General features: G+C 31.2%; 1 protein-coding gene across 1 annotated transcript; it reads left to right on the top strand.

Annotated features, from left to right (window-relative positions):
- Positions 1-11844: 11844 nt before the first annotated feature.
- Positions 11845-16352, top strand: LOC135953216 (uncharacterized). Its single transcript, XM_065502990.1, has 8 exons — positions 11845-11920; positions 12263-12436; positions 12520-12678; positions 13941-14156; positions 14215-15057; positions 15656-15808; positions 15871-16269; positions 16330-16352. The coding sequence occupies exons 1-8, from the start codon at positions 11845-11847 to the stop codon at positions 16350-16352; spliced, it is 2043 nt and encodes a 680-aa protein (XP_065359062.1).
- The last annotated feature ends 3403 nt before the right edge of the window (positions 16353-19755 follow it).

The following is a 19755-nucleotide window of genomic DNA, read 5'->3' as shown; positions in this document are numbered from 1 at the left end:
GAACATTATAAGAAATTACATTAATTCAAATGCTTAGACACACATAGCCATTCTTAACAGCAAACATACGAGTATATAAACATTTTAATATATAGTTATTTGTATATATACTTATGTATTTACTTGGATATACATATATATGGTCATCTCAAAATGAATTTTTGGTATTCTTATAAATTTCTATGTAGAGTAAATTCTTATATTTCGTTAATACTATTTTGTATGTATATAATGTTTAGGACTTAAGGACATTAAGTTTAACCCTTAAAATCAATTCGAATAAATTCACACAATTTCTTGTTTCTGCCCTAGAGCCATAGACATTTATTTATTTAGTTCAAACACTTTCATATTAAAAAATAAATAAATATTTTCTTAAAGGATAAAATGTTTTTCTCTTTCCAGATTTATTTTCAGTTTAAACTTTTATGTAGTTTTAAAAAGAAGAAGAGCTTTTAAAGATGTCATAAAATTTCACACTTTTCAGTAATCTGAAACAATTCGCTTAACTTTTTTCCCAGTCAAATTAGGGTTAATGCAAAAAATAAATCCATATTGTTTGTTTGAGAATTTGATTGCTGTTAAATGAATTAACTACTTATAACAAACGGAAGCCATCAGTAGTCTGGAAATTATTATTTGCTCAATACCTTTTTTCAAGTATATTACTTAGTAGAACATTTATTAAATAGAATATATTAAACATAATATAAAAAAAATATGTTTGTTTAGGAAATTATACGAATTTTGTTTTATTCCAACTAAAATGAAAGTTTAGTTTATTTTAGGAGACCTATTCTCAAATTTGTTTGTCCTAGCGTCAGTATTTGGTTTTTCTTTGAGAAAAATAGGATGAAATCATAAAAACCTTAAAAAAGGAACATTCAATAGCTACTCGACTAGTAATTTTTACACGTGCATTGACCCTTTTTGATTACAATCAGACTGTCCGATAGCTGATCCAAAGTAGTCAACGCATTGGATTCTAATTTAGTTTACGTCAGTTTACTAGTTACCTAATTGGTTACTTGATCAGCTACATACCTAGTTATTTTAACATGTATGGGTGCTAATTGACCACAAATAGTCATCTAAAAAGACATATCACAAACATTCTAATAAACGATTGCTTGTAAACAAACCTTCCTCCGACAACTCCCCAATAGATTGCTGAAATAACTACTTTCTAAAGTGCAGTACAAAATAAACGTCTAAAGTGACTTGACTATAGGTTACTAAGATACACTAAGGTGACTATTGACTGCACGCTATGTTGCATGGGATATCAGTATACTTAAGCAAAAATAAAAATAAACTGTGTGTGAATTATATCAACACAATTTGTATAAAACCAGTTTGTACGAATTACTCATAAAACGTTTAAAGTGATTACACTCTAGATTACTTGGAGACACTTAAGTGGCAATTGTTGTTATGCTAGATTACCTGGGATGTATAAAGTAACCAATTGTCTTCTCTCTGCACTACAAAGATACGTGTCAAATGACCCAAAATATATATTGGAGTCAGCCAAGTGATTAGGCATTAGTAACTACTTGCTTAACTGCTGGGTTTGGTCAAAAACCTATGTCTTGCAACAACAAAATAAATGTAAATTAATGTATGGCGAGAGTAATATTTTTACTCTCAGTTGCGCCTCTAGTTTTACCCTATGACACAAACCTTTGAAGGTTTACCTTTGAATGTAGAACTATTGCATTAAATTGTTTGAAAAAGTACGATTTTTATGAGTTACATTCACTTATATTTACGTACATGGCTATTATATCAAATAAACACATTTTTTATAAATAACAACTCCAAATCGAATGGCCGCTAAACAATTTACAAATACAACATTTTGTTTGATTACAAGGTTTCCATATGAGTGATGAGGAAATGATTCTAAGTCATACCATTCGACTCTTTGTTTGTTGTGATACTATTATTGTTGTTAGTACTTATAAATAACATCACATTTAATAAAATATTATTTACCTACAACGAAATTGTATGCAACCAATCAATTTCATTTCAAGCTGACTTAAAGTTGGCATAAGTTTCACTGAAACGAACTTAAGTAGCCACGCATTTTTGCATAAAATTCACCGTGAAAACAATATTTTTCTCCTGCATTTTTATTGTTTCTTTTGTTTTTTGTTCATCGTTAGGAACATCACTCTAAATAAAATGCAACTTTTTTATAAAATGAAAATAAATAGAATGGAACAGAATAGAATAGAGCAGTTATAATAGAAATATAGAATAAAAAAAAGGTTTTCACATTTTTTACGCTTGACAAAATAACTATAATATGAGGAGCGCAATAAAACTAAAAAGTTATTACATTTCATTTGGGGTGTTCACAGAGGAGTCCCATATTTATTTAATACTATTTGAAGGGATATTTTTTTCTGTTATACCATGATACCAGTAGAGTGGTTGAAATGCGCTTTAATTAGGGTAAAGCGAATAAAGATTTAGTTCCAAATATCTTGACCTGTATACAGGTTTATATATGTTTTGGAAATTCACAAGTATGTTAAATCCCTTAATTGAAATCATCACTATTTGTTTAAATGTAATTATTAATATACTATATGCTGTAAAGTTTGCCTAATGATTGTAACCTTTAGATTTTCCCAAAGTTTATTTCTACATAACTAGTCATATGTATTACTAATGAGCATTACTCTTAATCAGATTATAAGATAAAATATGTTTTATTTTCATAAAGTAAAAACAAAACAAATCTCAAGTATCCAAGTTTACACATCCCTGCACTTGCACTGAATTCTCAAGTAGATTTAGTTTTTGTAATAGTTTTATGGATAAAGTGCACTTGAAATGCCTGGGTATGCAGAAAAAAACACAAAACAGCAACATCAAATTGAAGATGTTTCAAGAGTCAAAGATAACAAAAAGCGCATCGTTTTCATTACTCTTCTTCGATAAAAGAAATGAACATTTATTTTACAAAATACTCATACGAGTTTTATAAACGAATTGTTTCATTGATTTAAATTAAAAGATACTTTTGGTTATTGCTGAAATACATAAATTTATGTAGAGTTCACTTTCATGTTTAAATAATATTTTAACAAATTTCAAACAAAAAAAAAATATTTCGCCCGCGTACAAAATCGGTCGATTATATGATCTAGCCCCAATACATATGTCCTCTCGAAATAGGATTTCATTGTTCATAAATGTCACAAAAATTAAACCAAAAAAGTTAGCAGGCGAGACCAAGACCTTACAACGAAAATAGTGCGTTGTATTAAAAAATCCTGGTTTATCTGACAATGATCGCGCCTAAAAATATAAACCAGTCGTAGTACAGCACGAAGAATATGCCTGGATGCTGGCTTACATATCGTAACATTAAATATACAAATCGTATAGAAAAGCAAAATATTACTGCTCTAAAACGGTCTCGTTTACGACCAAGTTTTGACAAAATTTAATAACTGACTTATCATGGATGATGAAACGTATGTGAAAATGGACCTTCATCAGGTACCAGGACGTAAATTTTATGTTGCAGAGAGCCACGGGAATGTCAATCAAAAATATAAATATATTTTATATTTTATTTATATAAATATATATTGGTAAGAAGAAGGTAATGTTGTGGCAAGCTGCGGTCTTAAGAGTACTCCGTTTGTAACCTCTACAACTATCACTTCGGATATTTTCATCAAAGAATGTCTTCAAAAACGTTTTCTACCCTTTATTATACAACACAATTCTTCAGTATAGTTTTGGCATGATTTGGCCTCCTGCCACTATTCCAAATTGGTATCGAAGCAACAAAGTCGATGTAATACCAAAACATATGATCCCAAATATTGGGCTACTGTCAAAGCAAAATTAAAGTAAAATGGAAACTAGAATTTTTATTAAAAATAAAGATATTTAACAATAATATTAAATTTATGGTTGAACATTATGAAACCGCATTTTTCTTTATGTAGATATTAAGGACCGGATACGACCGGATTTTAAGTGAACAAATCTTTACTAAAATTCCACATTTCGTTTAAAATAGAAGTGATCTGAAATTTGTATATTTTTCTATTTATTATTGTGATGGAAAATACAAATGATCATAGATTATTTCCCAAGTAAAGATATCACAAAAAGATTTTTATCATTTTCCTTTAATTTTTGCTTTGTATGCGAGGTTTTTCGATAAATCTTGAATAGTTGTTTAATTTTTATTTAATTCAAATATATGGAAGATACTCCCATTTTTTCTTTAAGTAGCTAAAGCCAAATTTCACTGCACCTTAACAAATTTCATTTGACCTTAACAATGGACCTTAACAATTCAAACAATAAAATTATATTAAAAAAAAAATATACATATGAGAAAAAGAAACTATGCAGTTATGAGTTAAATATGTAAAAATAAGCTATAAAACGAAATAACGCTAAAATACGCTGTAGCGAGCAAAATATTCAAAAATATAAACCAACAAATCGATGCCAAAATTCTTAAAAGTGTCTGAAACGGATAAATAACTAACTCATAGGTTTATACGACACACAGCAGAAAATATGATATTTGGTAAATTCACAAGGTCTCCTATCTCCAGGTCTCTGCTGGTTGGTTGCGATAACACCATAAATAGCACACAGAGTAGTTTTATTTTAGAAAATTTTTTGCTTGAAAGGCAATAACAAAATTTTAAAACCATTGTTAAATATTAGGACAATATGACATGATAGGAGACCTTGTGAATTGACCAATTGTATATTTTTGGTTGCCCTGGTGATCACATTTTCATCTTTTTCCTTTTAAATTATTAGAAAAAAATAAACGATACAATCGATCATAGAATTTTATTCATTTCATATTAAATACAAGTGATCGCAGAAGATTTGTTTAAAAAGAAGAAAGAAGCTACAAACATTTTAAATCTGTTAACTCGTATTATCAACAGTCTTCTTAAATAAATCGTTCTCTAAACTATTATATCGTCATAAAGAGATGCATAATGAAAATTTAATGTTAATGAACTTTTATAAAAAAACACTAAACAATTTCTTAAGATTCAGCAAAAGAATTCTATAGTAATTAAAATATAAATAAAACAAAATGTTTTTATTTGCATGTTTACAGTAATCTAAGTATTCACATTTATATTTATCATCGTATTTCACATAAGTAATTAAAATACAACTGCCAGCACGTTTATTTTAATAACAAAAATTCCAAATGCTCAAAAAGACCAGAGACAAGTGTGTTTGCTCTATTTAAGAAGTTGATGAAATAATTCAACTTTTGTTGATGTTTTTGTTGTAGTTACGAGTACACAGTTTGTTATTTGTATAGTATTAACGTATAAAAACAAAACAGAAGATTAACCCAATTATCGAATTATAGAAACGTCAACAATAATAATGCAAATATATATATTAGAGTGTCCCTTAGAATTAAATGTTTTGAAATGTTGAAACGGTACCCGCTGAAAACTTTTTTTTGCTTGTTCTAAGAAGGGAAACCAGTGCCGACTTTCGATTTAGTTTTGAGGTGCATTTACAAGGGGAAAAAAATGTATTTTTTCAGTTTTTTTTTTAAAATTTTGCTATTAAGTAATTACTTTTGCAATTTAATTTAAAAGAATCGAAATGTATACGTAATTGTCGCATATAAATAAAATATAAGATATAAAATACAAAAATTGATTCAAAAATGTTAAAGTTATTAAAAAATCGCCAGGCCATTAACGTGTCTCAGGCCGCTAGAACAAGAAATGTAGGAACAAAAAAAAATTGAATTTCGATTCTTTTAAATTAAATTGTAAAAGTAATTATTTAATGGCAAAAATTTTTAAAAAATAAATTTTTCCCCTTGTAAATGCACCTCAAAACTAAATCGAAAGTGGGCACGGGTTGCCCTTCTTAGAACAAGCTAAAAATTTGTTTGGTGGTATTTTAGGTCATGAAAGTTTTCAGCGGGTACCCTTTCAACATTTCAAAAAATTTAATTCTAAGGGTCACTCTAATATATATGCAAATGCATTTATATACAAAAAAGAAACATAAATAAATAAATAAACAAGCATATAAACACATTCAAATAAATGTGCAATGGAAGTAGAAAATTATATAAAGAAACAACAACTAAAAGAGCAAACGTTGATTAATGGCCAAAGATGTTAGTTAAATGACAACATGTGCATCGGCACACACATCCACTCAAACAATCTCTACTATGTACTATCCCATTTGACCTGAGATTCGAAAACAAATGAAGGTTCTCCAATGTAAAGATGTCTCCAACCAAAAATATTCGGCAAATGTTCGTAAATTTAACCAAAAAAAATATAAACGTTACACAGTGGCCCGGAATACCTAATCTAGCGGCGCTTTAGCGAAATTTTAAAATTAACAATTTGGCAAAAAATTTTTTTGAAACCATAAACCTCAACGGATTTTTTTCTGTTTTCTTTTGTTCATAATATTCGCACAGCTGTAAGCTTTCAAACTTAACACATGTTTCAGCAAGTGCAGTAACTACTTTTTTGCTTTTTTCAAGAGCAATTTTGTTGACAGCAAAAAATTAAATAGGTATTTAATTTTATAACAAGATTTGTGATTACATTTTAATTAAAGGAATGTATTATTTGTTTAAATGGGTTGTTATTTATGTCAAGTTCAAATATTGGTATTTTAGTTAAATGGCAGAGTGTAAACGCACCCTTTTTTTAATATGGCTTCATACATTTTTGTGCAAAAATTATAAGGAGTGGTGGACTAAATTAAGAAAAAAAATTAAATTTTATCAAAATCGTCCACGGCCAACGCCCACTGCCCTTATAATCCAAATCGATTTTATCGCATAAAATTTTTCCTATCCAAGAAAAAGTCTAGAAATTTGGTACATACATTTTCTGAAACAAAGAAAAGGACATAGGCTAAGTTTTATTAAAATCGGCCATGCCCACCGTATACCGCCCATGCAATCCAAATCGATTTTTTTTGCATAAAATTTTTCCTATCCAAGCAAAAGTCTAGAAATTTGGTCCACACATTTTCTCAAACAAACAAAGATCGCTTGCCGAGTTAAAATCGGTCACGCCCACCGTCCACGCGGCGGTTAAGATTTTGAAAATTTTTTCACTTTTCATGACCTGGTATCTCCGGAACCATTTGATCCAGTTTGTATTTGTCTTAACCATGTAGAATACAATTTTTATACCGAATTTCGTCAAGATTGGAGAGGGTCAAGTCCAAAATGTATATTTTGTTGCTTGATTATATATGGAAGTACCCATATAATTAAAAAAAACAAACAAATTTTAAAATTTAATGAATTGATTTTATTTAAATATATACATTTAAAAAAAAATAAAAAATTTATTCACATTTTTTTATGTTTTTAAAGTTATTAACAAATCGCCGCTAGATTGGGTATTTCGGCCACTGTGCGTTAGTTATATCGAATCATTCTCGATAATTTCTTGAGTAAAAACGTTGGAGAAATATTCTACAATTTATTTTTATGAATTGTAGAAATATTTGTACAATTTATAGCAATGACCTTTTTCCATCTTACTTGCGCCAAAAGAAATGCTCATATTTTGAGACCAAAAAAAAATTAGGCCCTAATTTTGTAAATCACGTCACCAAGTGATATTTATAGGGAAAGCAAAAACAAAATTTAAAAATTTTGTTTTACATATATACAAATTCTTAAAAGAACAAACGCACCAAAATTCAAGTGTTGATTTGCCTATCATAATTTGAAAATTTTGAATATAAAACAAAAACAAATTTTTAAAATTTTTGAAATTTTGTTTTTGTTTTCCATATAAATATCACTTTGGTGACGTGATTTACAAAATTAGGGCCTTAGTTAATTTAGCTTATCGATGTCACAAAGTTTTTATATTTTGTGTTAAGGGACAACTGCTCATCTTTTTGGCTGGCCTGGGTGAACTTTGCCTTCCGTGTCAAAATCACGACTTCTGAACAACAGAAACCATCTCTCACACGTAAAAACCGATGAAATACATTCAACGTAAATTTTAAATGTGATTTCCTTTTTTATACAACTAATTTGTGACGAATTTCCTATTTCGGTGATATAATGGACCGATTTCAGCCAGTTTCTATAAGTTTTTTTCTTGGGCCGAAAAACTGCATGTGTTCGAAATATGGACGTACTCGAATGTTTTGTGTGAGAAATGTTTGAGAATGCTTGAGGTCAAGTGGGATAAAGTATGTGTATATCGACTTATAGAAACAAATAATCACACTATATGCACTTCAAATCAAATACATATAAACACACTAATTCTAGCATGTTTACAATCACTAGCATATAGTAAAGGATAACAACTTTTCCAGCTTTCTCTTATGCAGATCTATTAAAGAGTAAATTCCTTAAAATGACAACATTTATTGCGAATGACTATGATATTGAAATTTTCTCGTATTTATTTCAAAGCCATAATACCCAATTTGGAATCATATGAAAAGTCATTAAGTGGCGCACAGAGGTATTTTGGTGTCAAAAAGTAAATTTTTCAAACACTCAATTTCAAAAATCAAATGATGCAGTTTTGTATAGTAATGTTTAAAGATGAAATATACACTTATAGTTATAAGAAAAATTTAATTTTATTTTAAAAAAATTTAAGTAAAGTCCATGAAAGGGTGTTAAGCTAAAATTAACTTATATTTTCAAGCAATTCAGTGGTTTATATATGTATAATTTTCCTAATAATATCATTTACCTTTAACATATTTGAAAAATATAACATTTCTCCATCAATAACCCGTTAAGAAGATATGCCCAAATCTATGTCTCTAAAAATTATTTTATTTTTGATTTTCCATGGAAAAAAAATGTAGCCCCACTTTCCCCCAAGTTGTTTTTTTAATAAAATGAAAGTTGGGAGTGCCTTGTTTCGATTAAAAAAAATAGTTTTCGCAAATTTTCGGAACAGGATAAAAACTTAAAATTTTTTGTCGAATAATAAACGAAATATCAAAAAAATTCGTATCTATGTATGGGTTTCGTGGGCGGTGGGCGTGACCGATTTTATTAAAACTCGGCATGCGATCTTTTTTTGATTCAAAAAATATATGTACCAAATTTCTAGACTTTTACTTGGATAGGAAAAATTTTATGCGAAAAAACCTATATGGATTGTATGGGCAGTGGGCGTTGATAAAATTTTACTTTTTTCTTAATTTAGTCCATATAATACTGGGTGCCAAATTTCAATGCTCTACGACCATTCCTTATAATTTTTACACAAAAATGTATTGCATTTGGATTGCATGGGCGGTATGCGGTGGGCATGGCCGATTTTATTGAAACTCGCCATACGAGTTTCGGAAAATATATGTACCAAATTTCTAGACTTTTACTTGGATAGGAAAAATTTTATGCGAAAAAATCAATTTGGATTGTATGGGCAGTGGGCGTTGGGCGTTGGGCGTGGACGATTTTGATAAAATTTTATTTTTTCTTAGTTTGGTCCATATAATTCTCGTTGCCAAATTTAAGAACTCTACGACCAATCCTTATAATTTTGCCAAAAAATGTATGAAGCCATCCCTCTGTGTGGCGCATCAATAACCAAAACAACAGAAATTCCAAAGAGTTAGAGTTTATATGATTTTATTTTATCATTTTGTAACGAAACGGAGTCTTTTTAGAGTTGTATGAATTAACTGTTCAGCAGATATGCAGAAGCAATACCGATATATGTGTTATTGCTTAATAACCATCCGTTAGAAAATGCAAAATGTGAAAGTAAAGATTTTGGTGATTATATTTTTTAATCAAAATTAAACGCAAACCAATTCTTAAATCCTGATATAATTATTCTTCGTTTAATTCATATGCTACTAACAGAGTTTGGTCGCTTTAAAAGTTTTTCTCGAGAAAAATCCACAGGACTGTATAGAATATGCTGGTTTATTGCTTAAATTGAGTTTTGCAAAAAGCAAACATTTTAAATTTCACAAAATTTTTAACTTTTGTTCAACCAATTTTTATAAGCAAAAAAGATCTAAGCATCCAAAATAATTTTATTGTTTTAAATGCAGAATTTATTTATTTTTACTTTAACTTTACATACCATATTGAAATATAAAACGGGCACATTTATTTGGTATATGGTCTATTACTAGAAAATATCTGTAAATTTCATTTTGTTAGATTCAAGCATTTAAATATTTTGATCTAAAACTTTTAATAGATTCAACATATTTTTGGATACATAAGTTATATATTAGCAATAACTATTTGTGCCAAATATAAGTTATTAGAGCTCCTCGTATTTTAATTATATTTTAATTATTATCTGACGGACATTTTAGTTATAAAATTTGTTTGGTTGGACCGATTTTGCCATTTTCAACACCAAACATTTCTGATAAAAAAAAATATTTTTTGGGAAAATTTGACACCTTAAGTCCGCGCATCTATGCGCTCTCATTATAATGTTACTCTGAAAAAATGGATCTTGTGTGGGAGCTATGGTCAATTATAGAGTGATCGTCACAAAATCCAGTAGTATGATATATATACAACTGATCTGTGTAAAATTGATCTTCGATATCGATATTTATAAATATTTTATGTTCAATATTTATTAAAGATATGCCTTCTTCGAAAAAGTTATAAAAAAAAAGTCACAATAATCACAATCAGTAGTTGGTAAGATTACAGAAATAATGTAAATAACATATTATTATAAACCATATTCCACGCTGACCACTGAATCGCAACAAGGCCTACGATTCACACTAAGTCGTTTTTCAAGTTTATGAGAAATGTGTAATTTTTAATTAAAACATTTAAAAATAAAATAATGAATTTCTTTAAAGTTCTGAACTAAGTATTTTCATCGTCATCAACAAACAGCATTGCAAGTTTAGCGTAAACTGTTTGGTCAGGGGAAATGAATTCCCATACCAACACAGCAACTTGTTCTAATAGATTATAGCGGGTGAGTTAAGATTAGTCGTTCTCTACTGTTAACGAACTACCAATACTGCACCATACAAGCTGTGATAAAGAAAATGCCACAAATACCAACTGAAACAGCAGCATCATCCATACCAGCGTAGTCATCATCATAGTCATCTGCAATAAAAACTGCTGCAAAAATACTCAAAAACAGCAGCAACAAGAAAACAAGTAAGTAAGTATAGTCGGTCAAATTCGACCATTTACTACCATACACCGAGTATATGAGCAAATTATGGACCGATCGCAATAACAATTTAGTAGCATGATTTATGAGTATATAAAACTTATTTAAGTTAAATTTTATCTCGAATTAATACTTGTAAAATGTTTGTGCATGTTAAAGTGATTTCGGGAATAGGGCCTTATATGGGAGTAATGACTAATTATGGACCGATCCTCATACAATTAGGTGGCATAATGGAAGTTATTTGTGTTGAATTTTATTTGGCTATCTATATTTTTGAGACATTTATGCGCGTTAATGTGATTTTCGGAGGTGGATGGATTGTCATAAATTTAAGTGACATGACTTACCGTATATATAAATCTTAAATATATATGATCTATAAAGTCCTATTATGCATGGGGGAAAGGTGAAATAATTAATCGATTTCAATAGGATTCACATGTACCAAATTTATCGTCATACTTGTGACCTGTACTTTGCGCACAAGGTTTACATGGACAACCAGTCAGGACACCGTTAAATCGACTATGAAAGTGATTCGGTAGTAGATCCGTATACTTAATGGATCTACTACCGACTTAATTAAACACGCAAGCACAAACGCATAATACCCTCCCCACGATGGTGGTGTAGGGTATAATGAACATGAACTAATATGAATGTATTGGCTCAAATTGTTGCAACAGTAGTGGTAACGATGATGATGGTTGTTTGTAGTAGTAGCGGTGGTAGTAAGTATTTAGTGTACACTGACTGTATGTTCAGAGTTTATAGTTTCTATAGAGAATCCCCTAAACATATAAAACCATTTGATCTTCGAATTAAAGCAAACAGTTTGTATTAACAATTTTTCGCGTAACATTCGGACAACTTCACGTACGCCACCCACATTTCCACAGTTTATGAGTTTAAAGTGAACAAAAACAAAAACAAAAAAAAAAGAAAACAGAATAGCTAAGAACGGAATAACGAAGAACGTAAAAGTGAATTTGGGGTAGACAAAAATAAAACTTTACAAATGTTTATTCGTTGTACTTTGTTGTTGTTTGTTGTGTTAACGATTTCGTGGCTAGCGCGTGCTAGTAGTTATACGGATTCATCTAACAATTTACTGCTAGATGAACTAACAAAATCATGTCCCAGTGATGGTATTCCGGTTTGTGGTATTCGACAGAAACAATTATTTTTATTTCCCAACGGTTGTTTGTTGCAAGAAGTGAATAAGGATATGCAGCTGCACGAAACAAGTGTGTTAATTTATTCTTTTGTTTCCTTAACTATTTTAAGTCACCTTTATCAATTATAATTTTGGTGTTTTTTGTGTTTCAAGGTTTTAAAAAGATTCCATTAAAGTATTGCATGTATGGATGTCAATTTTCCTGTGCCAAAATATACAAACCAATATGTGTTCGGAATATGAGAACATATGCAAAACAAATGTTTGTCAATCAGTGTGAATTGACAAAATATGTTTGCCAAACGAATGTCGGTAAGTTGAATGTGTTGTAAAAGGAAATCTTTACAATTTTACATAATTTAAATATTTGTGTAATCAATGACATATAAAGCTATACAGATCTGAATAAGAAACATACATATAACCTATTAATATAACTATGTACATTAGGGTGGCCCCAAGGCCCCAAGTCTTTTTGTAATTTTTGTACTTTTTCGAAATTCTACCCGATCTGAGGTTAGCTAAGGAGTGAGATCGAAAAAACCTCACGTTTTTCCTTAAAACTTTTGATTTTTTTGATCAAGTTACCTTTGAAAAGAATGTCAGTTATTAAGTTTAATTTCAATTATCATCATCCTGTCATTATGGTAAGCAAGGTCTTAAGTGGTACAAGAACAATAATGTAGTATTTGTACCAGGAGAGGCAAATCCTCCAAAGCTAAGGCCAGTCGAAAGATATTGGGCTCTTGTTAAAAGAGAATTGAAGAGCACAAATAAGGTGTCCAAAATTGTGGTAGATGCAGGTCTCTGCTGGTTGATTACGATAACACATTAAACATAGCTACACAGTAGTATTATTTTAGGAATTTTTTTTGCTTGAAAGGCAATACCAACATTTTCAAACCATTGTGAAATATTAGGACATTATGACAATATGACACGATAAGAGACCTTGTGAATTGACCAAATGTTTTTATTTGTTTGATGCTATAAATAAAAAGATTTGGTGGCTCATAGTAGATACTTTATTGTTTTACGACGAATTTTGAAAAATTAAAAATTTTTATTCGTCATTTAAAAACCATATGCAGAAAATTTGGGCAAAATCGTATAACTTTTACAGGAATATTTTATTCGAAATTTCTAGTTTAATGTTATGTATATGTTACAAAAATTGTCTGGCCCATTTTAATTTGCTACCAAAAAACATTATACAATTTCATGCATATCTCAAAAACTAAATTTTACATACAAATTTAAGATTTTTTTAAGCGAAATTTAAAAATTGTTTTCGATTCTAATAAATGTTAAATGAGAATTATGGGTTAGTGTGAAGACCGATTTGAAATTGGCAGATTTCGAGGAAATTTAGTTTTTCTAATATTTAATTTTAGATTCTTTGGGTTGCTAATTTACGTGTTCGTTATTTTAAATTTCTAGAACATTGTTAACCCTTTCCAAGACAGCAAAGTTAGACCTTTGCACTAGAAAATATTGAAAATAATTATTAAAGAGTTTTCAATTTAAACACAAACATCAACAACAGCTCATTTTATTTTTTTAATATTCGTCAGAATACCTCAAGATCAGCCTAACCGAATGCCAACCTCCAAGATACATTCGGAACTCAAATAAATCGTTAGAAAAACGTTCTCAAGCTCCCAAAAGAAAGAGAAAACCCATACCTTGTACAAATGTGTTCAAATCCGTATGTGGATCGTATATGGGTGTCAAATCATCTTTTCGAAATGAATGTCTTTTGAATGCTGAAAATGTTAAATTCAATAGAGGTAAGTTTATAGTACAATAAAACAAAGTTAATGAATCAACTTTCAAAATCTCTCACAGATTGGCGCATTATTAGAAATGGCATGTGTGCTGAAGACTATTCAAATGCTCGGGAACGTAAAGAGAAACCCACCAAGCCGCATTCGATTAAAAAACGTAGCTATCAAAATAGTTTGTACAATCAATACCCAGATGAACATGAATTTAATACAAATAATTTTGTGGATTATAAAAATCAACCAAATTTATCACCAAATGGTTTATATGTCTATATGCCACCAGCATTTCAGGCACAATTTCTAAATCATGATTCGCCCGGCTATCAGCATCCAATACCAGTGCATAAAGCTTACGATGAAATATTAAATAAAATTATATCTTTACCACCATCAACTGATATTCCTGTGAGAGAAGTAGAAACTGATGAAGAAACTCATAAACTTGAAGATCCTATATTCGAGGAATCTGTTATTAAACCCTTAGCATTCGCTACAGATAGAGTGAATTTTAATTATATGACAGATCGAAATTTTGCACACGATATAAATAGACAATCTGTACCTTTAGCTATAAACACATTTACGGATGAGGACAATAAAGAATATTATTACGACTTTGAAAGGGTCAACCCAGATTTCGACAATGAAGAAATAGCAACGACTATTTCAACTACAATTACCACATCTACGGAAACAACTCAAATGCCTAATAGATTATCTACTACCACAAGTAGACCAAAAGTGCTTAGAAAACCAAAACAACAAAAAAATGAAATGACTCCAGTAAATATTGTGGATTGCAAATTTGGTTCCACTTCAATATGTGGTATGCTAGCAGATGGTACTGTTCGAACATTCGACACAATTTGTGAAATGATGGCGGCAAATGTTTATTTAAAGAATAGTAAGTATTTTTTACGTAAGTTATTACCTTGTTTATTATTTAGGTCAACAACTTTTGGATGACATTTCCTAGAAGAATTTATAAATTTCGATGCATCCCGGATCCCCATTGAACCAATATACATATCTTACTTTATCAGATATAAACTAATAGCTTCTGTTCTCTATACCTTATTTATATACATATATTCGAAATTATATTTAGAGTGTCCTACCATTTATTCACTGAGCTGAACATAATTTGTAAGCCATTCAAAAAAAAATCGTTTTTTATACCCTACAACACCATAGTGGGAGGGTATAATGCGTTTGTGCAGATGTTTGTAACTCCCAAATTTGGTACATATGTACATTTGTTTCAGCCCATGGACGAAGTCTATTGAAACTGGTTGAAATCGGTTCAAATTGGACTTTATCGGTCATAACTGTTTAATTTATATAGGTATATACAATTTCAAATAATTATATGACGAAAATACATTATTGAAATTAAAATGTTTGCTCTTTTACTCAGTGTAGGGTATTAATTGGTCGGGCTTGACCGACTATACCTTCTTTCTTGTTTTATTTTAATATAATTATCTCTTTACACAACTTAGCATGGACCAAATTACATGAAGGAGTCTGTGAAGACTGTAAATACAATTGCTCTCGAGACTATCAACCAGTATGTGTAACAAGGAATGGAGTTAATTACACCATGGTAAACGATTGCTACTACAATATGGGTATCTGTATGGATAAAAAGAGCAGTAAGTACCATTAAAAAATACTATATATACATGGACAAGATATAACACAATCTCTCCAATAGAATGGGATAAATTAAGTGACGGTGAATGTGAACGTTATACCCGTATTCCCGATAAATATGCCAATTCTAAACCAGGATTTCCTTACACCAGTAGTTATTTTGTTTCCGAAACAACACCAATGCCCAGTACTGATACGATGCCACTAGTTATTACAAGTAAACCCTTACGATTGAAGTACCGTAAAAGCAATAAACGTAAGTTTAATCCTAAAAGAGCAGTTAGTAGACGTTCGAGTTCCAATAGATGTTGTTCACGATCGCATTTTTCGAATGAATTTGCTCACGATAATATTAAATGTAAATGTTGGAGTGATGCTTCTACACAAATACCCTCTACAAGATTGTCATTGTATGGACCTCAAACTGAATCGTATATAATGCGCTTAGTTAAAGATAATGGTAAATTCATAAACTATTTTCAATATGCCAAATATAATTCGTTTATTTGTTTAATTCCAGATGAAAGAGCAATGGTCTACTGATCCGAAATTAAGCATTTCGAAATATTTATAAGGTTATTTAGATGTTTTTATACCATTTTATAATTTTGAATAAAAATAAAAAAAGAAAAAAAAAAAACACAGAAGAAAACATTTGAAAAAGTCGAAATATTAGTGAAATATTAGTGACCACTTATTTTTCGTCAAAAAAATACTTGTTGCTCAAACGTTGTTCAGATATGAATTCTTTGCTCTCATTTGATTACAGTTAGTTCCAGAGCACACTTAGAGAGGTGACTGCGATGAAACAGCTGATTATTTTTTTTATTCAGTTTGAATTGTCAATTCACTTTTGGTTGTTGTGGCGAAAAATACAGCAAACCCAAAAGAAAAAACAACAACAGGCAACTTTGACAGTTCACCTACTTTTTAACAAAAACAAAGAACCTGTTGTTTTTGTATTGTTGTAGTGATGCAGTCACCTTTCTAAGTGTGCCCTGGTTAGTTCTATTTATAAACCAAAATATCATGAAATGTTCGTCAAAATTATAAGGTCAGTGCTAGTAAATCTCCAAACAATTCTAAATAATTCTTATTTTTGTAAAACTTTTATTCTAAAAATTTAATTTGCTCAATTTTAGACACAATGTGACAGGGAAAAAATTTTTTTGAACTTGTGATGCCTTAAAATGGATCATCAATTGGTCGACTAAAGTCGAACCATTGCAAAATTCATTTGATTTTTTTTATAAAGACTACAATTTAAATTTAATTTCTGGAAAATGGAATACAAAAAAGTACCAAAACTCAGTTTTTGTCCGTTTTATTTCCTTTAAAAGTTTAAAAATCAAAAAGTACCACACATCTGTCCACTTTTTGAATAAATTCATATTAAGACGAATTTTTGGTGCTAGCTTTATTAGTTCCGGAAATGTAGAGATACCGATTTTTTACCCATTTTTACCCCCTTAAAATTTGATTTTCCAAATTAAAATGCCTTCTTAGTGGATCTACACATACTGTGAGGTACCTCTACAAACAAAATTTCAAAACTACAAATTTTCAAATCTTAAAATTTGGGAAAAATGTTTGTGTGGGAAAATTCGAAAATCGGATTTAAGACTGGACCTAATGTAGGATTTTAGGTGTCTAAAACCATCTTCAATTTCTTTTCCAATGAAACCGGTTTGGAGCTAATCGGTTGGATGGTTGTAGAGTCTATAACGGACATAGGTAGAAACTCAAGACTATGGCTACCGCTCTTGGATGGATTTTGGTCTTCCAATTTTTTACCAGACTCACTCTTGGAAGGTGTAATTATAAAAATACCGAAAAAAGGAGACTTATCAGAACGTAGTAACTGGAGGGGTATCACTCTTTTGAATATGATGCTAACGGTCTGTAGCAACTGCCAGCAACATTCATCGTGTATATAAACATTCCCATCAGTAGAAGGTTATACTTATCAACAATATTGATAGCATTCGATTGATTAGCATTGTTTATAAGTATGTCAACACTAAACGTTTAACACATTGACTGCCAAGGCACTTTCAGCAAATAAGATGCTGGGGGCCACAGGATTTTCTTTGGAATTTTTTATGGGATACTGAGTTAGAAAAAATACTCAGTACAAGTTCTGAAAGTGATGAAGAATGTGAAGATTACAGTTTTGATGAGAAACTTCCAGACAACATCGAAAAAATTCTTAAAATCTAGCACTATTGTCTGACATGGCTAGAGAGAATAAAAGTCGTGTCGGACATATGTGTCCGACGTGGCGTAAACCGCATAGTGCAGTGTCACACATATGTGTCCGACGTGGCAGTCAATGTGTTAAGCTGCTAACATTAATATCGAAAGCTCTAGAATTCGAATATAGGAGTTTTAACCGTTAAGAATAATCTAGGCTACTCAGATGCAGATGACACTGTCTATAAATAGTGGCAGAGGTTGCAGTTGTGAATGAGTTTATTATAAGCGCTTTTAGAGTCTAATTTGAATCATCGTTAAGTAAAGACATCAACTGCACTACCACGTTCCCACGACAATTGGATCTCCGTTCCGGAACGACCCGAATCATATTCGGCCAAAGATTGTCAACTCAGCGACAGCTGTACAAACCGAAAGTTTTTTCCCCAGGTGAGCAAAACATGTCGGCAATTTTGCTCAAAATCCTTTTAATTATAGCCGGCGTTGAACAGAATCCAGGTCCCAGTATTTGGATCTGTTCAATATGTCAACAACGCATAATGCGTAACACCACCTCAGTACAATGCACCGTTTGTAATAACTGGTGTCACCTGAAAAGGTGCTCAGGACTCACCAGTCACCGCGACTGGAACCCCAGCTTCGTAGGATCTTGTTGTAGTACGCAGCCTCAAAACCCCAGCACTACCCCCATAATTACGATCCCACAATCCCGTGTCCAAACTCCACCCCCCGGACAAAATTTTGTCCAATCCCCAACCCCCGGACACAGCAGACCCTGTTCAAATCAATGGACATGTTCTGTCTGTCAGGACGTAATTAGAAGGAATATAACATCAATTCAGTGCAATGGCTGTAAAAATTGGTGCCATATGAGAATATGCTCTGGATTACGCTCGCACAAGGACTGGAGTAATAGCTTTTTAGCCCCCTGTTGCATAAACATACCCCCGGCGACAGTTGCCACCCCAGCCACACCTGTGCAATTCACCCCGCACAGTGTTGTGCAGACACCCCAACATCTGCCTCTACTACAACAACAAACCCCGGCAAGAACTCCACCTCAACTGCCAAGTATATTAAATATACCACCCCATCAGCACCATACCCGGCGGCCTTTGCATATCGGGGATTCCCAAGTATCGTTTAAGATCATGCAGTTAAACTGTAATGGTCTTAGAAATAAGGTCGTGGAAATCACCAATTTTATGCATGTTAATAACATCCTCATTGCCGCCATTCAAGAAACGAAGCTAACCAGGGATTGTAGACTCTCGGCTTCCAGTGATTACAACATCATTCGGAAAGACAGGGAACGTGATCATGGTGGTGGCCTTGCTTTTATCATAAAGCGAAGCGTCAATTATACGTTGACAGTACCACCTCCCTCCCCCTCTCCTGACCCCTACCTGGAAGTAATGAGCATCTCAATAAAAACTGGAGATATTGAGTTAGAAATTGTCAATGTATATTAGAGTGACAATCAGTTGTATGGAAAAAAATTTTTGTTAAAATTTTGAAGAGTGCCGGGTGGAATATTGTGACACTAGGCCTAAATGTTAAGTGTTGAAAATTTGAGCCAAATCGGGCAACGATTTCTGGACGCGCATCGAGGTCAAAGTTCAGATATATGCAAAATTTTACTGTTAATATGGAATAAATAGGTGAAACTCGTTAACCTTCTGCATTGTTTTCTAGAAATATGTAGATTTATTTATATTAATGAATATTACAT

This window comes from Calliphora vicina, chromosome 1, assembly GCF_958450345.1.
Source record: "Calliphora vicina chromosome 1, idCalVici1.1, whole genome shotgun sequence".
Classification (NCBI taxonomy): domain Eukaryota; kingdom Metazoa; phylum Arthropoda; class Insecta; order Diptera; family Calliphoridae; genus Calliphora; species Calliphora vicina.
The sequence above is the reverse complement of the archived record's forward strand: the minus strand, read 5'-3'. Positions and strand labels throughout refer to the sequence as shown.